Source organism: Vidua chalybeata, chromosome Z (assembly GCF_026979565.1).
Source record: "Vidua chalybeata isolate OUT-0048 chromosome Z, bVidCha1 merged haplotype, whole genome shotgun sequence".
Classification (NCBI taxonomy): Eukaryota; Metazoa; Chordata; class Aves; order Passeriformes; family Viduidae; genus Vidua; species Vidua chalybeata.
In genome coordinates, this window is record NC_071570.1 from 26,728,838 (window position 1) to 26,751,087 (window position 22,250).

Here is a 22,250-nt window from a genome sequence, read left to right on the forward strand (position 1 = left end):
ATAAATGACTGTGCTCTGTAAACAGCCACTTGAATAGTGTCCAGTGCTGTTTGTGTGCAAAGAAGCATGATGTCTTGTACCTAAATTTTAGGTCTAATAGTACTCAGAACAGAAGCTCATTACAAAGTCAATTTCTTCCGGCTCTGATTATGCCCTCTGAAGTAGGTAGTACAGAGAAATTACATGCTTAAAATAATTTTTAACTTCTGAGAAACTGAGACTCAATGAAACCTCAGAGTATTAAGAGATTAATTAATAAACATATTTGTACCTCTTTGTTGGATATGTTGGGAAGTAAAGTATGTAGCTATGGATCTGTTGTCTAGCCTATGTAACTGTCACTTCAGTTTATTTTCTCTGCTATGTTTCTCATATTCAGGTAAACTTTTAGATGCAGGACTGAAATTGTCATAAACTATTTGCTTGAAGTCTTCTGATGGCAAGAGGAAACTTACACTTGCTCTGTAAAGCCCAACACACTTATGATGACAAATGCTTCTCAGAGAGTGATTTAAAACCAGTATGAAATTAAGATACTTGCTTACATAAATGGCTGAGAAACTGGTCCTAAAAATAACGATTTCAGATGTAGTTGATAAAAAGTGCTTTTGTAATTTTACAAAGCAGGCAAGAGATCTGGCCAGTAGTTCGACTTAAAGGACTTAACAACAGAGAGTAAGCATAGATAGTGCATACAAACCTGCAATATTTTATTCTGATTGATAAAACCCAAAATAGTGTTCTTGACTAGATTTTTTTAGAAATCCAGTTTTTCCATCAGAAATACTGTGCTTTTCCTTAGTGGTTTCAATTTGCTTGTGGGTATGATAGATTTGACTGACTTGACTTGACTCACCTAGGTGAACATTGGTTACTGCTCCTTCCCCAGACAGCCAGATCCTGGGGAAATTGTTCGTTAATCAAAGAACTGTTCTGCATAATAAGAGCAGGAGTGATTGCTGCATCCAAATTCACTGAGCACAGGAATTAGACAGAGCCATTCTTCCACTACTTTGAAAGCCATACTCTCACCTTGTTTTCACAGGTGCAGAGAAAGACACATTCTTCCATCTTTTCTGAGATAAGGTCAAACTGCTTTCAGCTCTCCATGCAATTTTATTGTATTTGATATAGCTGAAAGTATGGTCTTTTATTTTAGAAAATCAGATTGAAAACAAATACTAATTTTCTGTCTTGAAGCATTTTGCTTTTAATAATTTGGTATAGAATTCAGGATTTCCTGGCATTAAAATGATCAATATTTAGTAATCCTCATGTACTTTTCTGCTAAAAGACAAACTCTATATTGATAAGTCCATTTCATTTCTCCATGAAAGCTGACCATCATGGTTGGATGGAATAATTTTTCTAACATTTAAAAACAGATCTTTAAAATTACCCAAGCGCATAATAACTTAGCTTGGTAGAGCTTGTGACTGCTTTTCAGGAGAAATATACTGCTAATGTAGCTTACCATAAGTGTAGCAAAAAAAGGGGTAAAGCTGAGGGATTGTTTTGGTAGTTAGACTTGAAACAAACCACAAAGCACCATGAAAATCTGTGCTTTCAGTGAATAAATGTAATGGCAGTAGCCAGTGGGGGGGGTTGGGCTGCTGGTCCTTTTGTCACCTGTCTGCTTTGCAATTCTGCAGACTGGTGTTGCATGATTTTTCTCTTGTACACAGCTCTAAAAGTAGAGATAGTGAAAGCCCCTGTGCTGCTGTTATCAGAAATACAGCTGCAGTTGAGGGGAGAGGTTGGGACTGTTTGAATGATGACTCAGGGAAGGGTGAAGATGCAGCAGGGCAGAGCTGGCTTAACAACAGCTTTGCTCTGTATCTTTCTACTGCTGAGGATTTCTTGGCCTGTGGAGGCCATCTGGTACCTGTGTCTGAAAATTCATTCAGTGCTCTCTGCTGGGAGAAGTTAGCATCCTCCACAGCTGGAGCGCAAAATACTTCAGGATGCCGTGGTCTCTGCTAGAGTTCAGAGAACATGGTGTATCACTGGCCTTTCCTTGACTAGAGGTCAGAAAACTGAAGTCAAAAAAAAAAAAGTAGAGAGCACTAGACAATACTCTAACATGAGGATAGTTTTTTAATGGTAATTGTGTTCATTTTTTAATGTCATGAAATGCAGAAACACATCAAAAGTACTTAAGTTGGATATAAATCATCAAATTATGGTTACTTTTAAACTGTTATAATTACTTTAGGGACCAGGGTTAGAAAAATCTGGAAGAAATCTGTTTTCAGTATCACACGAAGGAGATATATGCACATCACAAACTCAGCCACAGCATTTTGGATATTTTTAGCTAACACCATTATTTGGGAGGAGAGAAATGGTTCCTGAACCAAGGAAATATTGGTACAGCAAACCTGTATCTTGCTCCTGTATGCACCACTGCCTTCAATAAGCAGTGCTTGATCTTTCTTGGAGTACATATCTCTTTAAGCAATTAATCTGTCATTTGATGTGCAGACAGCCCTTTTGGTTAACAAACACTTGAAATGAGACTCTCCAGTTGTGGTAGATGAAACGTTTCCAATACACCTTGAAAAGAGATACTAGTGTTAGATCTTACCCAAGCTACAAAATAAAAGCTAAATGGAAAGTAGTGTATGTTAATGTGTGCCATGCTTTTATCTGTGGACAATATTTCTACTGTCTGTCAGCTGTGGATAGTCATTTAAATCTTCTGCCCCTAAAGCAATCTTGTTCCCAAACTGTGACAGACTTAGAAACAAAGATTGGCTTTACAAGCAAGATCCAATTAGTGACTAAAGAGGAAACATTTTTCTCAGGGTGGATAAGTGTCTGGATTCAGTGAAGAACTGGAAATACTTCCATGATAATTAGCATTATTCCTCAAGACAGTCTGTAATGAGAAATTGTTTCCATAGTCTTCTATGTCTCTTTCCATCTATTTCTCAGATTAACTGGAGGGTTGGACAGGGTTGAGTAGAGAAGCCTTGTAGTCCTGTAGCCTTGGCTTGTGAACAGGGTTAATGAAACTGCTGCTTACAGCTGTGGAAATGCTCAGCTGGAAAAAGCAGATAAAGTAAGTTATATCTCAATGTGTGTTTGCATACCTGCCCATTAATAAACCAATCCATGCAAGCATGTGATAGTGTAACACTGGTGTTTGGGACTGTAGAATTGTGTTCGCCTGATCCTTCCTCTAAGGTACTGCTTTTCATTTATAGCTGCTTTTTCTGTATAGCTGCTCTTTTTCTGAGCATTGGCTGAACTTATGTGGACCCCATGGTCAACTAGAACAATAGAAACCTTTGAATCATGTGTACTTCCCTAGCTAGGCTCTCCCCACATTTTGCAAAGTGACTCACAGGCTAAGCCTTCCAGAGTTGCCAGAAAATGATGTCATCTGGATACTGTAGTATCCCACGTACAAACCAAAGACTATTTAGAAATTAGGCTGACAACTACAAAAAGGAAATAGCTGTATTTCAGATGCATATCTCAATTTTGAAATCTGTATAATTGTGTGTGTGTGCTTATTAAATATAGGAGTAGTGTAAAAGGCATAAAGAAAAGCTACAGTGTTGAACTGTGTTTTCTGATGACCAGAGAGTGGGTAATCCTGTTCTCCTGCTGTTTGCCTTGTGCCAGCAATAGTTCACACAGCCAAGCTGTATCAGATCAGGGAATTGATTTGGTCAAACATATGTATCTTGTGTTGTTGCATTACTTTTCAGCAGGATCAGTTCCCTGGTTCTACTCTCCCCACTATCCCTGGGGCACTGATGTGGCCAAAATTGAAAATGCAGACAAGAGTGCAGTAGAGAATGAGAAGCAGGAAAAGCACATTAACTTGTCCAGTGGCTATCTATCTGTACCATAAAGCAAACTTGAAATTATATTCTTAGCCTCACTTAAGTAGTTTGACAGATTTCAGATGTAAACATCTTATGTATTGACATGAGACACTTCTTTGTGTCCCCTTCACCCCCACACCACATGGTCCAAGAAACCAACATTTGCTGTTTGTGGTCATTGTGCTATACTGGGACCTGGAGAACAGTTGTCCTGGGGAGCACTTGCCATCCTCAGGAGTCCATTGTCACAGCAACTTGGGGCATTCTAATGCTGGCACACAGTGATGGAGCTCCTGGTCAGTGGCCTGCACAGGCAGATGAAACATGCATTAAGTAAGACCAGGGTCAAAGACTTTTCTTTTGTGAAATGTTAAAGGCAAAAGAGGCCAACAGATGTGATTTTGTGGGAAAATTAACAGTCTTCTAACACTAGTTTTTTGTTCTGTTCCTCTCCTGTTTCTGGCAGATGTATCAATTTGAGTTCTGCTGGTTTGTGAATGTATGTGGAATTTAACTTGCTACTAACCATCGTGTTTTCAGATGTCTGACCCTGGTCTGGAATATTGTACACAGTGTATTCTCAAGATAAATGAACTGAGCAGCATGTTTCTTATTACTGCATTTCTGTCTCTGTGTTCTGTGTTAAAACCAAACAGTGAATAAAACCTGGCATGTAAACTGATCTACCTGTATTAAAGCACAGCACTAAACAAGATAAGTCTAGACATTCAGCCTATGCACTTCATTTCCCTATGTGATATAGTACTGGTTCTGCCCCTTAGAGCAGTGTGCTTTACTGCTTCTTCTGCTCCTGATTATTGCAACCAGAATACCAACAGATGTTCCTGGTAAGACCATTAAATACAGCATTTAAGTCAAATTTTTCATAATTTAAATCTCATTCAGAAAGATCTTTGCCCTTCAATTGTCCCTAACCTATATCATATCTTGGACCTGTAGCTTAAAACGAGTTAGAAGGGCTCATGATTTGGCTGCCCTCCGCTTATGGAGTGGGATTTCCTGTTCAGGCATTGAGGTGACAGGTATTATCAAAAGAGATTATGCTCCCACCAGTTTATAACTAAAGAGCATTGAACATCAGATATTGTTCATCCTGGTTCAAATAATTGTTTTTCATATGTCATAAATGTATTGCCAAAGAGATAATCATGGTGTCTGGTTTACGTAGATGTAAAAATCCCAAACAAAGCAGAAATCCAATATTAGGCATTAGGAGAGCTAAGTACAGACCTGATAACATGTGTGCAAAACTAAAAGGGGTTGCAGTGCATTCCTCTTGTTGTTTAAATATTTCAAGCCCTCACCCAGACTTGGATCCACATTGCTTCAATATTTCTAGATGCCTTTGAGCATTCTGCTTTCCCTTGACATGGACATTCTGCTCTTGGAAAACTCTGTCCATGCAAACTCATATGCATTGAACAGAACTGAAACAATCCCAGTGCTTAGACATGAGTATCATGTTGACAAGACTTGTGAATTCAAAACTGAGTAACTGATGGACTGCTGGGCAGCCTGATGCATGTTCCTGTAAGCCTACATACTAATAATAAAAGTTGCTACAACAATATAAATTTACTTTTAGTCATGTTAAAGTAGAATACACTGAGACAAAATTTTTGTACAAGAAACAAACCAAAACAACAATCCCCACTTCTATCTTTTTGAGAAGATACAAGATGAAGGCACTGACAATTACTGAAAACTAGAATTAAGTTTTCTTGTGCTGGTACTTTGTCATAGAAAATTAGTTCCCTTTGACAGAGGACCAAGGAGAGACTGAAAATTCTTCCTTGAAATGAAGAGCTACAGCTGTGTTTTGGTTAGTTTTTGTTCTTGCATAGAATACTGCTATTTCATCTATATAACAGAAATTGATATAACACAAAGGCAGCTTTTGAGTTCTTGCCACCATTGAATGATGGTAATTGGCAACATAAAGACAATGCTTTAATTTTTGCTCACCATGATTTTCTAGTTAGACTCCTAAAAGTAAAGGCAGATGTGTGGTTATTGCTATAGAGCAAATACTCTAATGTATGGTGCTCTCTCTCAAGTAAGCAAATATCTTAATTTAAATTAAAAAATAAAAATGTAAAGTTTGTGTTTGACGTAGAGCCCCAAATGATCTAAAAATTTGCATATGGGAAAATCTAATAACCTTAACACTCAACATGAGAGAGATTGGGAGTTTACTATTTGCATGTAAGCACAATCAGTAATAGAATACAAATATACTGACATTAGTTCTAAAATGCAATGCATGAAAAAAACCTGAAAACTTTCTGAAAAAAATCTGAGTTTACTCTCCCTCTTAATCTAGAGTTTTCTTGACTCTCTTGCTTCACACAGCTGGTGTTTCTCTATTCAGTTGTTGCAAATGCTTTACTCTGAGATGTGGTATGCTGCAGTGGCAGTAGGGGGTTTTTTCCAAAGCAAACCAGAATGGAGCAGAGAGGCAGTGTTTATGTAAAGTAAGCTGTGTGAAAGGAATGTGCTATAATTCAGGAATAACATATACATTTATAAATGTAGAATTAAGTTGCTCAGGATTTTGTTAACAAGCTGTATTGTATTTTAGAACTACATCTGCCAGAGTGATATTGAAAAGACAGCTTATCTTTCACTTACCATGTTTGTAAATCAATTGGCAAGGGAAAAAAACCCCTTATTTCTGAAGAATAAATGCTTACACTCTTTCCCTGGCCAGCCATAGTGAAGTCCTTATGTGCTGATATATAGAAGAGAATAATTTCCAGCTCTTTGTCTGAGAGAAGGTGATATCTTTGAATTAGGATTTTATGCAATCTGCATGCTGGGCATATTCCACTATTTTTCATAGGACTAAGAAAAGTAAGGATTATATACTTGCCATGATCAATTGATGGGTAGAAGAATTAGTCTAGTTTTCTTTCAAAGACATATTCACTGGCTGTTACTGTGCATGAATAAAATATGTTTTTCTTAAATGGCAACATAAAATGTAAGATGATTAGTGGAAAAGCAGTTGCTGTTAAACATTTTTATTTCCAGTAGCTACCAAATGGGCTGATCAAACTTGCTGCTCAGGTAGGGGCTGTGCATCCCATTTAGCTCATTAGGCTGGATGTATGCTGGGGTTTTTTTGTTTGTTTGTTTGTTTTTGTTTTTGTTTTTTTTTGGTTTTTTTTTTTGTTTTTTTTTTTTTCTTTCATGTTCTTCTCTGGCCCACATCGTAGTGTCACCTTAATGTGCTTGCATACAGTGCCCTAGCAATAGGGAGAGTGGTTGGTCAGATGTTGAGTCACTTGGTGGGGATGGTGGGCAGCACTGGCGTTTGCTCAGCTCTTGAATGCCCTTCTGCACTTCTTTTTCCAGACTGCCATCCCACAGGTACTTTTATGCTGGCATCAAAATTCTTTAAATATCTTTATGTGCATATCTATAAACATTCTTCCCACTTAGATACTGGATTTACAGGTTATATTATAGAATTCAGTAGTACTGTGTTTATTTTCTTCAGTATAAAGGATTGTCCATCCCCTCCATGAGAAGCCTACTCCTGCCAGACACATAATATCTGAAATGTGGTTTTGATTATTTTCTTTTTTAAACAAAGCATTTAGCATGCTATTGCATAGTCCCAATAGGGCTTACCCTAAGTGCAGTGTTGTGGTGGCAGCATTGCAAGGAAGGATATGCAGGTATCTCCTGAACACAGTTTTTGAATTTTAAGGGACCGGACATTTAACATTTGGATAAACCTCCAGCCTCTTGATAAACAAGTATGTTGAATGTAGCTGAATGCTTAAGTTGCAAAGATTTGGCCTATTTGAGAACTTGATGCTGTGGAAAATGGGACAAGGTATTACTTGACAACTAGGTGGAATTCTGCTTTTCCACTTTGGAGAAACTCCCTTATATTGAAGTGTGGTGATGAAAACATACTACCAGTCTGGTGAACTTCAAAATGGCTGTCTGCACAAATGCCTCCTGCTTGTACTAGAAGCTGGTACTAGAAGCAGATGAAGTTCTAGTGGCTGACAATATTATGAGGGAACAAAAAGGGCTGTAGTTGTTCCCGTTTTTTCCCATCTGAAGTAGATGAAAGTTGTTGAGAGGGTCTTTGGGTATTTTTGCAGCCCACTGAGAGAAAAACAACTTGCCCCTCTGCATAGGAAGTATCTGCTTTGGTGAACATGGAACTTCTGCTGGGCTTTTCACTTCATTGCAAGAACACTTGCACTCCTGAAATCAGAGAGTGTGACTCTTGTGCTCTAAATTAAGAGCAACTGGGCTGTTAAGTTTCTTTGAATACATATATTAGTTCTCCTGAGGAAGAAGAGTATAGAGACATTTTGACTACATTGAATTTCACATGAAAAGCTGAAGTAAATATGCCGTTTAAGTATTTGGCTGGATTTCAAAGTAAATGTGCAGAAGTTCTGCAAGACATAGTTTTAAAATCTTTTTTGAAGCGGAAGATGTAGGTACGAAGGTGCTCTGTGTCAGAACTTTGTATTCCTTCAGTTTCAACTTGCATCTGTTGGAATATGGGCACAGTTATACTAACACTCTCTTTTGAGGTCATTCTCCTTTTTGTAAGTTTCTCAAGAACAATTTTAGATTCACTGTTGCTGCCAAATCTGCTGTGATCACCAGGCAATTTCCTGCCCCTGATTAAGCATCTTTTCTAGTGCTTATGTTCAGATGTCTGATAATTGAGTTGATGGGAGGGTAGGGATCTTCATGTATTCCTTAGTGTCTGGCAAGTCTTATTTTTGCTGGGGCACAGCTGCATCTTGTTCTTGACCTGGGCTAAGGTACAGAAACTTCCACACCCCTTTAAAACCTCAGTCATCAATGTCTATCAGACTTTCTTTCCTACTGTAGATCTTTCTGTCCTGGTGTTCATCCTGTGGCTCTTCTTTATCTAGTTTCTACTGTGGTTGGCTTTTTCCTGTCCATTTCTCTTGTTGACAGGAACTGTTTGGCATGGTGACGGTTGCATTTCTCTTCCTCTCCCCTGTGGCAGTTGCTTTCTCAGCACTGGTGTATGACTGGTGTCCTCACACCCTGCACTGCTGCCTTGCTTGCCACAGTGCAGGTTGGCTGATGGATGCTGCAAGAGAGATTGCCATGAGAGCCAGTAGCATGACTGCCCTCTTACATGAGGCTTCATACTGCCTGTGATAGTCAGGCTCTGCAGGCTGCAGCTGCCAGTAGCTCAGTATACATGAGTCCTACTAAAAACATATAAAAACATGCTCTATGAATTATAGGGGAAAGTGAGGATCCTTTGTGGTGGCTTCTGGGTGTAACTGCAGCAGTATCTTCCTAGAGTGCATAGAGTGCTGTGCAGCTGCTGTACTTGATTGGGATGAAGTGTAGAGGAATGGGCAGAGGAAGAAAGGGAGCAAATTCACAGGTCAAAATAGCAACCTAAGTCACTTAGGTGTCAGTGGAGGGCTGAGAGTTAACAGGTTGTGATAGTTTGCTGATTAACTTGATCAAAGTAACTAAGTCATTAATAGGCTTGGCAGCAAGGTAAATTGACTAAAAATACTTTTTGGTTCAAGTTCACAGGTACAGGGGATTTTTTTTCCTGTGTTAAATTGTTAGCTAACTGCAAGTTAGAGGCCCTGAGATAAGTGCCGTTTATGAAGAAAAGTAGGAAAGTGCTCCTGTAAACCATTTTGGTGTTTCTTCTTTCTTGTTATCTTTTTGTGACAATAATATAGTGAGCTATACCAGCCTAAAAATTAGTTTCCTAATGAAAGAGTGCTGATAAGGATGCCTGGGTGTCTGCCCTGTGGTTCACTTTGATTTCAAAATAAAAATGACTGTAACTACTTCCATTTTCTAATATAGAAATGTTTAAGTTAATTTCTGTACCTGAAAGCTCTTGGAGGTGGTACAGGAGTATTTCCTAATAGGGCACTGTGTTGATTGAAAAAGTCTCTATTGAGCTTCTCCGCAACAGTTTTTACAGTTTTTATTTTTCAGAAATTACTTCTACAGGAATCGATGAGCATGCCTTTGTGCAGCTAACAACTTGCTAGAGGGTTAGAGCATGCTGAAACCTCACTGGAAACAAAGATATAGTACATAAACTCCATGAATGGTTTGAAATAGTCTCTAAAACTTGTCAGCTTTTCCTTCAGATTTTAAAATTCTTGCATTTTTATTTTTTCTTTGTGCATGAACAAGAAAACAAAGGAGAACTTTGTTTTACATTTACCACTCTGCATAAAATACTGTGGTTTCTCATAAGTAATCTCAAACATCCAAAATAGGGTTTAAGAAGACTTTTCTTGCATATGGCATCTTGTGATTAAACAATGTGACCAGTAATGGTGATAGCATTCTGGCTGGGGTTGTGTGGCTGCTATGTGCTCCACTTGGCTTGGGCTGCCACTGGCAAGGAATTGCCTGCCTCTATGCTTTTCTGCTGCTGATTGACACGGTGGCACTGAATATCTAGAGGCATTCATGGCTTGCCTGAGTGGCAGCTGTAGTGGGAATGGTGTTACAGAGCCTGGGTCAGCCACGGACATGTGGGTCTTGTGTTACTGGGTCAGCTAGCCAGACAATTAGGGCTGCCTGGGGAGGCGAGCCAGCCAACAGTGTAGATGCTGATAGATGGTTTACCCATTCAAAACACTGAAATACTTTTTTTTTTTTTTTTTTTTTTTTTTTTTTTTTTTTTTTTTTTTTTTTTTCTTTTTGATAGGATAGAAGAAAATATATTATATTCTGGTACTTGGAGTCAAGGTGGTGGCAGGGGAGGCTGTCCTCAGCTGGTTCTAGATTCCATAAGACAGACTTGATACACCATTGACCTGTCTGTGGCCTTTGAACCAAATGGTGTCCCAGTAGCCTGCTTTTGCCAGTCCCTAATACCTTGTCTGGTATCTGGAAGGCTCTTAGCTGATTAATTATTTATTTCTTGTACCTCTCTTACGCAGTCTCGAGTAACTTGAATACTAGGGCATAGATGGTAGATTCTTTTCACTTGGTGAGTACTCTGATAGAGGTGTATCACTGTTTGCTCTTGGAGAAGAAATTGTCTTGTGTACACGGATGTTGAGTATGGTGATCTCAACACCCTTAAACTGAAGTTCTGTCACTAGATACTGGGTATTTGTTGCATGATGTGATTAATTGCACTGTTTAATTTTTACCATGCTGATTACAATCAACTTTTTTTTTCTTCCTAGCCTAACCTAGTCTTTGGACTACAGTCTAGCTTTCACACTGTCCTGTTGCTTATACATTAACACATTCATATAATTCCTTAGTACATCCCTCATTCCAAGTGACTATTTTAGAGTTCTGCAGCGAAAACCTTGTTTTACCACTTAGTTTCTCCAGTCCATTTTCTTAAAGAATGGTGGTTATATTGCTGTATCTTAAGTGCTATCTAGAAAGATGTGTTTGAGATGCCAGTTACTATTTTATGTAGCATTTGGTTATATGTTCTCAAGAAAAACTTCTACTTACACTGGGAAAATTACTGCCAGTTCTTTACCAAAAAGCCAATGTGTACATATCAGAAATTCTGGTTATTGCTCTTAGTGTAAAGCAGTGCTAACTGTCTACGTCAGGTCTGTGAACAAAACACTATGCAGTTTTGAAACTGGCAAAAATATATGGTCCTGGAGGATCCAAAGTTTTGTTCAGCAGTTATTAGCCTATGTTCTGATGATAAAGGTGAGGCTGCAGGGCAGTCATTAAATTTTTTCCTGTTTTCTCTTATAGAATGGCTGCTTTTCTTCACCAGTGTAAAGTCACACCATTCATTTCTTCTGTTTTCATTTCTTTATGGATTATCAAATGCTGTTATACTGCTGCCTGCATTTTTCTCCTCTACAGCAGACTTAATTTGTGCGCATGTGCTTCTCAGAATTTTATACATTGTTCCTAAGTGGGTAGGAGACTACTGTCTCTCCATGGAAAGTGGAGGGGAGAGCATTTCTTGCATAATCATGGGAAGAAGTAAACAGGAACAAGTAACTGTAGGTGCTGTGAATGTTGTATCTCACCTAAATGCCTTGGTTTTAGCTTTGTTCCTCAATCTTGTGTTTCTTTTTGACATGGCTCCAAGTTGAAACTCCTTGTTGCAGTTTTGTAGAGTTTACGTAACAGTAAATGCTTAGAACAACAGTTCAGCCTTTCACAAGCTGGCTCTTTCAGTCTTTTCACTCTTTTAACATCTTGTTCTCTCATGCATGGCTTTTAATTGTGATTTGGCTGCTGTCCTGCACCTTTCTTTAAAAGTTTCAGCTGCCTGTCTAGTAGATGTACATCTTGGGTTATTTTATGGCTCCTGTACCTGCAGACTTGCTGCTAGCTGCTTTCACAAAACTAACCTTTGTCAGATATTAGACAGGAAAATATAAATGTCCGCATCTGATCCAGTGGACTTGAACTGTTCAAGGAGTCAGAACAGCACTCTGCATGCTGCCAGGCTCAGGCTTGGTTTCCTCCTCTGCCATAGGTCATATGTGTGGCCTCGATGCAGTCTTCAGTCTGCACCTCCTTTGGGGGTTTCTGCTGATCCAGCTGCTTTAGTTGCCAATAAGCAGGTCTGCAGGCAGAACTGTCTCCTTCTGTTGCTGATCTTGAATCATAGCCTTGGCTCTAACACTTGCACACTATAAAAACTTCTATGTTGAACCTACACGGGAGGTATTTCCCTGGGTCACTTGTCTTCCTTAGAAAGGTGTGATGATTGTAGGCATGGTGGTAATGTTTGTGCCTGTTCTCTCACCTGCAAAGAAAGGTAATAGCACATTCCTCTGGACACCTGAGGACTAGTACTTGCATGGAAGGCACTTCGCAGTGGTAAGGGGCAAACGCATATAATACTAGATCTTGATGTAAGAATTACTGTATTACTTTTATGTATGTTTTTACATATTCTTCCATGTGTGGCTAGTTTGACAACTGCTAGAAACAGCATATCTGTAGATGCAGTGAATTTTGGGTGAGGCTTAACATGTTTCCTAATGGACACCTGTGATTTAGTTTCAGTAGAAGCTTCATCAAAATGGCTGCTAGCTAGATCACTTCATAGAGACTGTAGCTCTGTTTTCTATGGATTTGGATAGGAATTACTGCCATGGCAAGGTGTGGGCTTTGAGTAAAGACTGTGATTTAAGATTAGTGGGACTATTGTGCGAAGTATCTCCAGGACTCATTGGTTATTTTACTGCCACATTTCTGAGGCTTGCCAGGGGCATGCATGTTCTGCTGAAGTGCATTGCTTGGAAGACTATGAGGTTCCAGGCCAGAACCTTTTAAATTGTTAAGTCTAAAATACTATATGCTATTTTAAGAGGGTGCTCTAAACTGTATTACCATATTGGAGCTATAGAAGACAAAATAGAGCAAAGCAAACTGCTGTAGCATGTAGCAAGAGTATAATGTGAAAGTCTGAACTACAGTCTACAGTGCTTTCCTAAAGCAAACATGGTGTGTTTGGGGGGAATAACTTGTTTTGCAACATTTCCACACATACAAATGCTGTACTGTATAAATGCTTTTGTTGCTGTGTCTGCTTCTGTTTATCAAATCAGTGTCTATACAGATTTGTGAAAATTTGTAAGATTTGTAAGTTTAGATTAATTCATATGCCAAATTCATCTTATTTTCAGAGAAAAGTGCTGTTTTATTTCTAGGAAGACACTTTATGTTTGTACGTGGGACTTGTCACAGACCTTGTGTCTGCACTACCTAAAATTTCATTAGTGATTTGAGTCTGTCATCTATCTGAAATTATGCTTTCCAGGGGGCACTGAGCCACCACTGCCAGACTAACACAGGAAATACTTGTGTTTCTGCTGTTGTCTTTGCTGCCTGTTGGAGGAGAAGGCTATTAAAACTGGTCTAGACACTGCAGCTGGGTGATGCATGTCAGTATGAGTTGTATTACCTTAGTTGCACAGGTTTTGCAAGATTTTTAGTACTATTCTGTTGCATCCTTTTTTCCCCTTTTCATTCAAATGAAAATCCAGTTCTTCACTTGAAAAAAAGGCTGTTTCAGACCATACAATCAGCAGATACTTGTCCTCTCCTGAGACCTTTGAACACAGGCTTAATAATTCCACCTCATTTGCTCAGGTAACCTGTTGAGTGCTGTTGTTTCTGCTTAGAAGAATTAGGTGAGGTTTCTTAAGGACACATACTTGCTGTGGTTGATCAGTCTCCACATGGTGAGCTCCCTTCCTGGCACTGTTCTTTCTACTGCCTCTTCAGTTTTCTTCTCCAGACCTTGGCAGCTTGGAGCCAGGCCAAGAGCAGGGGGAAAAGATGAGGCATCCCTGTGGCCATCAGCCTGGACTTTGTTGACCCACCCCCACTCAAGCACCATTATCTCAAATAGCAGTCCTGGAATTTGTGGTTGATACCTGGTGCTAAATCTTAATGTCTCTGCAAACAGACAAGACAGCAAAACAAAGCCTTGCTGTTTGGTAAGGTTGAGGACTGTCCTGGAATACATGCACGGTGTGTTGCACAGTGTATTGTTGTCAGCTATGGTGTTGGTTGGGAGTCTCTACATCTTTTCTCCACCAAAAGACTACTGAGTAAACAGGACTTGGCTGCTGCTGGGTGCATGCAGTCTGCAATGGCAGTGGGGCCAGGTCATGGCTCCAGAGCCAGCTTCCTGAGCAGCACCTTCCCTTGTGGACTTTAATCACTGATTAACCCACATAAAGGGTGGCTGGAATAAAACAGATTAAACCAGCACATAGTATCTGTGCTGCCATCTTGTGCACTAGAATTTTATAACACCTTTAAGATTATTTTGTAAATATGGCAGTGTTGTCATGGCAGCAGAAATCTGGTGCAGAAGAATGTGGCTGATATGATTTATTGCTGGTTTAGTGTGCTGTGCAGGTCAGGCAAGGTGTCACTGCTCCTAGCTTCTGCTTAATTGAATTGAATATGAAATACATCAGAAGGGCTTTGATCAGGGAAATGAAAGTCACAACAAACTTCAGGCTGGCATGCGCAGCTCAACTAAATGCAAAAATGTGCAGTGAGATCTGTATTGTTTTAACATTTATACACTAAGAAACCACACATGAATGTTCCATAGTTTTCAGTGTAGCTCTTGCCGAAAGTCAGTTTCCTCCCTGCTGAAATCATGATTGTAGAAAGTTGAGATACTGTTAAATCTAACACTAGCTGGAGATTCAAAGATAGGCAGCTTTGAACTTGAACCAACTCATGGAAGTGTAAAAAAATTGACAACTGCAAGTTTATCCAAAATCTCTTACTAAAGAATTTGACGTTTTCTTTATGTACTGAAGTTCTGAGACCTTGTGTAGCCAAGTGTTTCATGGTGTTGTCCATGTTGTTGCCTTCACATTACTTCTTGTATGTAACATGAGAGAACTTGTGACTGGGGTGACCTAGGTCACACCTTCCTTCACCCTTCTGCTGTGGTGACCCACAGTCACAAAGTTTGATTCCTTCAGACAAGGTAAGTTCTTAGGATAGGTAGAACTTTAGATGCAGTAGAGACTGTCTCTGGAGTATGAATGTAGAGCCTCAAATTTAGAAGCTGATGTTTCCAGGGTGTCTGGCTCTAGGAGTAAGTTGGCATCAGAGAACTGTAGCTCTGACTTGAGCTAAGGCTCTCATCTGTAAGAAAGGTTTGGGGCTGAATGTACCAGAACATGACGGGGGGGAAAAGGGTGTGAAGAAAATAGTTTTTTCAGCGACCCATTCTACCCTCCGCAGCCTCAAAGTCAAGCCTCCAAGGCTGTGCAGTTTTTAATACTACTAATAGGTTTTGCTGTGATAGTATTCAAATTTTATGTAACTGTTTTCCTGGAATGGCTGGAAGCTGTGCCTGCTTTTCCCCTGGAAGTAGCCTGTGGCTGTTCGTGAAATAACCTTTTCCTAAGTTTTCTGGTTTAGGAGATGTATCATACTAAAGCTTGCAGTATTATGAGAACAAATTCCAAAGTTAACATACAGGTTTTCCTTACAAACAAATCAACAGTACCACCACCCCCCCACACTCAGCCAAGGAACACACATAGGTTGCTTTGGCTGCTGTCACCATCCTTTATAAAACAAATAATATTTAAGGGAATGTTGGCAGCTAAAAGAAAATTATGTTTTTTTAAGCAAATGGAACTTCAGGAGCTGAGATTTCTTAACAACAAATCTGTAGATTCAGAAACTAGAGACATAAGCGTGGAATTTTAAATTATGAATTCATGTGCTTCAGATAGTTGCATATTTCTGCATATCTCCAAGTAAAATTTTTACTTAAACCACTTCTACCACTTCACAGACATTTAAAGCTAGAGTCTAACATTTTGCTTTGGGTCTGATTGTGGTTACTATTATTTTCTAGCAAAAAGATATTTTTATTTGGAACAAGTTGGCCACATTGTTCTCTCTAGGTCAGCAGTCTGTTCCACTTGGGCTGAACTAGGTTGAAAGGCTGTGGTTGAGAGCAAGGGGGATAATAAATGAGTCATAACATACGTTTAGCTTGTCTTCACTATACCTTTTCGACAGCAGCGTGCAGTGTTCTGAGCTTTGGCTCTGGAGTCCCATCTTTTCTTCTTTGAAGGTCTGCTTCCCACAAGGTACAAACCTGGTGCCTTTAGATCCGCATCTTGTTGCATAAATCTGAAAGGGCAGGGCAGCAAAAGTATAAATTTTACTGTACAATTGTGTGCTGAATGTGATGGGCTTTGGGTGGGTTGTGCAATGTGTCCTCTCTTCTCTGCTGAACATTGACTCCAGCATTTACAGTCTCTTGACCTGTGGGTCTGCTTTGCTGACCACACAGACTGTCAATGACACTTCATAACAGGTTAAGTTCATAGTGCAGCACTGTTGCTTCCAGTTCCCTTGACCTTGCCTTGAATGAGATTCAGCAGGTTTTTTTGGTTTTTTTTTTTTTTTAATGCAGTCTGAGCTAATTTTACTGCTGCTACTTTCACGGAATGACAGAATGGTTAAAGTTGGGAGGGACCACAGTCAGTCATCTGGGCCCACTTCTCTGCTTATGGAGGGTCATCCCAGAACATGTTGCACAGTATCGAGTCCAGCTGGTTCTTGAATATTTTCAGTGAGGGAGACTCCACAACCTCTCTGGGAAATCTGTTCCCATACATAGTCAAATGTGGAAACTGCATCTCCTGGTCAGTGGCATGCTGTTTGTTGCTCTTGAGTCTGGCATAAAAGTCATCATTGTTATCCTGCCAGAAATTCACTGCTGAACAGCTCTGCCATGGATTGTCAAGAGTTAAAACAGAACTGAGCATAGCAAATACTTAATACTCATTCCTGGCTGACTCTTTAGTACTGCATATCGGAACTGAAGTTTTGGAGATATATTTTCATTGATCAGATCTAGGTTTGCTTTTTTGTCTAAGGCAAATCCTTTCTTTGTGTGTTGACAAGTACTGCAGTATTATGAAAATCAAACTGGGCTCTACTTATGTTTCCCTAGTATCTATCTTTAGGAAAATACCTGCTTATGCATATTTTATCTAAACAGTAAGACTATAACTGGCACGGGTAACTCTGTAGGACTGTTCAAATGATTTTTAATTTTAGACAGTACTACCCAGAACTTCAGTGGTGCTGTACACTTTACTCTGCTTCCTGAGGCTTACTTTTGTCTATCCACCATGGAGCTGGGTTTGGGTTTAGCTTAAATGAGAGACCAAATAAACCATCATGCTCACCATTCTGTAAATTTTTCATGGCCTACCTCAGTCAGTAAGTTAAAGTTGTTAAAAGTACAGTTATGGGATTATATTGTTAAAAAAGGATGGTAGAAATGCATGTGCACATTCGATAGCTATAACAGCCTTACTCTACAAGCTTCATACTGAAGGAAAACATACTGTCTAAGATTGAGTTATAGACCCCTCATCATGTGTATCAACAATATTAACTACTTTTTTTGAGCAACAGTTTCTGCAACAGTTTTAAAGGTGATGCTGATGCTGCAGTTCTGTATGTGCAGGAAAATAGTGGGTGAGCCAAAAGCAATGCTGCTTCTTTAGCCTTGAAGCAAAATAAATTGCTTCAAAGGTATCTATAAATCCTTGCTGTTATGTGGATATTCTCGGTTTCACTTAACAAAACCAAAGTAGAAGCATTTCTAGTTTTCTCAGTCCAGTGTGCTCCTGCTGACTGTACCATGTCATATAATAACCTTCATAAACTGACCAAACATTGTCTTAAAAAGCAGAACCGTGCAAGGTTCTTTCTGTTTAAAACAGGAGTTGCCTTTTAACTGAATCAGTTTAAACGGAACAAAACTTCTGTAATTGCAAGAAGCATTGGGGAGAAAAGTGCTGTAGATATGCTGGTTGACAGGAAGCTCACCATGACCCAGCCATGGCACTCACAGCCCAGAAAGCCACACGTGTCCTGGGCTGCATCCAGAGCAGTGTGGGCAGCAGGGCCAGGGAGGGGATTCTGCCCCTCTGCTCTGCTGAGACCCCACCTGCAGTGCTGCATCAGCTCTGGGGTCCCAGCACAGGAAAGATGTGACCTAGTCTAGCAGGTCCCAGGGCAGGGTTGCAAAGTTGATCAGGGGGCTGGACAATGTCTTCTGTGGGGACAGGCTGAGAGAGCTGGGGTTGTTCAGCCTGGAGAAGAGAAGGCTTTGCAGAATACTTATAACACATTCCAGCTGTTTGTGTAACTAAGTTACAAATTTCTTTGTATACTAGCAGGTTTTAGTTAAAATCCTGAGGTTTGTCCTTCCTCTGATTAAACAGGTGCAAAACAGAGTAAATCCTTTCACAATAGATCTTGTTGTAGCTGAGTTCTGCAACTTCCAGACATTGGTAAAACATATCTTACATGTAATATAGCTATAGCTGTGTTCTCAGTCTTGGACACTGATTGCCACATGCTCTTAGTTGCCCTATTGCAGACCCCTATTTTTTTCTAGAGATATAACTTATAGATTTTTGGTTATAAATGGAAAGAAAGGTTGCATCTTAGGGCCTACTCCACTAAGTTCTCTCTAGTTTTCCCCCTCTTTTTTCCACTGAGTTACTAACATTCTCCTTCTCAAAAGATATTTATTCCCTTGCATATTTATCTGGATCTGTTGATCTGACACTTCTTTCTGTGTTACCTTTTTTTCTTTTTTCTGCTTTCTTTGCATCCTCATACTGTTTCCTATTTGTTCCTCAGGCTACTGCATTTACTGTTAGACACAGTAGCCTCCCTAACTAGAACAGGAGGGTTCCAGATTAATTTTAAATGCTTATCACTGTGCTGGAAAACAAACCCACAACAATTTTACTGTTGATGAATTACAAGAGGTTTGACAAGCCAAGGAGTAGCTTTCACTTTGGATTAGCATCTCATTTAGAGCTCAGGGAATGACTCAGTTTTATATAAAAGTAGTAAATTTTTGTACTGTAAGGAAGAAAAGAAATTCCATGTGGACACATGTGTGTATCTTCTTCAAAAAAATTCCGGTGCAGTACCTGTTGGTGCCCTGGACTTAAGATGTTAGAAAAACCCTTTCACAAGAAAACTGAGAATTAGAAGTGCAAAGAATCCAGTGTATGGTACAAAATGCTGCTTGGAGCACATAGTTCATATCTCTGGAGATGGTCCATTGAACAGCAGAGTCAGCTGTGGCTCATAGTGAATATCTGCTGTGGTTCAGCAAGCTCCTGATGCTTATCTCTACAATTATTTTTCTAGAAGTCACATTCTAGGAAAAAAAATCTATAGGAAGAGTTAACTGGCTCAGGTAAAAATCATATTTGCCTAGAAGTACACCTATGTATTTTCTTCCTTGTCTTTTTTTGAGATGCCAAGTGTGATTGCCTTAGTGTATAAATCTATTTAGTTTCTAAAATGCCGTTTTGGGATCCTGGCATGGATAACACACAAACATGTAGTGCAGGATAAAACTGGGAAACTCATCAGGAATATGATTCTCCTCATTAAAGCAGCTTTTATATTGCAGAATACAGTTCTCCTAATGACACTTGCTTCGTGCAGTTCTATGTGATATTGTGTTGGATTTATGGGTGTTATTTTCCTAAGGAGCTATTTGGGTAGTCTGTGCTTCAGTGAAACAACTTTTATATGTCCTGCAAAAGTGGAATGGAGTAGAACAATAGTCTAGAGTTTTAATGTGAAACAAAATGATGTAGTGAACTTTCTTCTACATGGCTCATTTTCAACCTGGATCCAAGATTTCTGGTTTCTGAAGCCACCCCTATGGAGGTGATGTTAGATTTGTAATGCTGTCTTGCTTACAGTGATGCTGCCATAGTGACAGTAAGCAAAGTGAACTGATGTCTTCAACTTTATTCTTGCCCTTCATCTTTCTTGTTTGTATTGATATTAATATCCTAAAAGCACGAGAGTTTGATGAAGCAAATAAAAAACAACACTGTGAAGAACTAAGCAGATTTAAAGTTCTTGTAATGTGATTTAGCTGCTGGAAATAAGAATAATATCAAAGGGCCAAAACACTTAGACCACCAATATAAGGAACTTCTGGTCCAGTGATTAAGAGACTAATCTTTCTTGGAAGTGCTTTGGAAGCAATTTCTCTTGGCTACTCAATATAAACATACTGGATAATATGGTTTCATGTCTGTTATTTGCCTTCTGAACTGGTTATATATTCAATTAATACTGATTTCTGTCTAGCACCATGTCTATCACATCTAAGGTCTCAAACGCATAACTAGTTTAGTTAAACTCAGAGTTCAGTTAATCCTCCGACCTCAGAGGATTTAGTCACTGTCACTAACAAGAAGCCATGTTTCAACCTGCTTACTGCCAGGCAGACCTCAAATGTGTGAATTACCTTGGGCTTTTCCACAAAACTGTCTCTCATCCCTCCAGCACCAGTACTGCATTTCATGGGTGAGAGTGGAGAGCTCACATGCAGGAGGAGGATAATCTGCAGGAGTGCTCTGTACTGAGCTGGGCATTGCTTGAGTTTGTGTTGCACAGCACATTGGCTACAGGAACCTGCCTCACCCAGAGCACTGCTGTCCTTGATGCTCATGAGGTTCAACACTGGCATAGAAATCACAGAGGTTTTTTTAAAATGCAAACATCAATAATACACAACACTCCATGTTGTCTTCTAGTTTTCAGTTTTAATTACTGTTTATTCAAAAGCCTAGTACTGTTCAAAATATTTGAGTTAGACCCCCTGGGGTGTGACTACTTCAAAGCATGCTGTTTGCTTACTGATGGCTTGCAATCACAGATATGACCCTCTAATCATTTTGATATGCCATGTGAATAACTGAGATTTTTCTCCTTAGCCCTTGTCCTTTTCCATTATAATAACATTGTGGTGGTGATATTTAAAGTATGATAGCTGTGGGCAAAAGCTGTAATTCATATTAAAACCCAAATAATAATGTTTCTCAAATGTCTCTGTAGATGGATGGAGGTCTGCTTGGACGAAGAGCTGCCCCCAACTATGGAATTGGAAGAAGGCTTAAGAAATGGTGTTTACCTTGCCAAGCTTGCAAAATTCTTTGCACCTAATGTGGTGTCAGACAAAAAGATCTATGATGTGGAGCAGGCACGCTACAGGGTAATAACTTTCTCAGTTTTCTCACCAGGATGACAAAACCCAGCAATGTTTGTCTTACAGCTCTTAAAGAGTCCCAAGCATGGCTGGTTAGTTTTCTCTATCTTTCTTTAAGGCTGTAGGGACTAGATAGAAGATGCACAGCTGTAGGAAGCCTGTATGATAAGTTAGAAATATTCTACCCTTAGAAAAAATGTTTTGGTGTTGCTTCAAGTTTTTAAAGCTGCACAAATTACACTTCTGGCTCCAAGGAAATAATGAGCTTTTCAAATTATAAAGTTATTTCTGACTAGGAATAGAAGTCAAAAGCAATTTGGCAACTATTTCAAACTTTCTTCATTTTGTATGGGAGCATATTTGAAATTAATTTCATTAGATCTTAATGTTTGTTTTATCAACTTTAACAACAAGAAGCCAAAAACCAAGCTACCAGTAACTGAGCTTAGCTTGTTCCCTGTGTAGGCTTTTGCTAGCTCCAAGAACCTCAGTAATACAGAGATATGTACACTCATGCACAGTAGTCCCACTATGGAATGCATTATCTCAACATGTAGAAGGGGCAGAAAAAAAAATTTATGGTTAAGAATTCCAGTTACATTTAAAGGTTTCTCTTGAAAATCTCCAAAACTTGAGAGATTCCTTTTTCCCTTTACCCTACAAGATAACATTGAAAATAAAATAAAAAATACTTTCCCACTGTATTCTCATGCTGATTGCATAGGTTTTAGGGAGGGTCAGGTATTCAGGTAGAACCGAAGAGTTCCAAGACTTATCTGTTCTTCATGGTGGTGCTGAGCAGTGTTACTACTTCTGTGTTTTGGTTCCTT

The 22,250-nt window shown here is 39.3% G+C and overlaps 1 protein-coding gene across 3 annotated transcripts in view; it reads left to right on the plus strand.

Annotated features, from left to right (window-relative positions):
- Positions 1 to 22,250, plus strand: part of IQGAP2 (IQ motif containing GTPase activating protein 2) — a 122,803-nt gene that overhangs the window by 43,430 nt on the left and 57,123 nt on the right. For all 3 annotated transcript variants that reach the window (XM_053931403.1, XM_053931400.1, XM_053931401.1), the window contains exon 3: positions 21,270 to 21,426. In XM_053931403.1, coding sequence (XP_053787378.1) covers positions 21,270 to 21,426 — 157 coding nt within the window. The remainder of the gene's footprint in view (positions 1 to 21,269; positions 21,427 to 22,250) is intronic.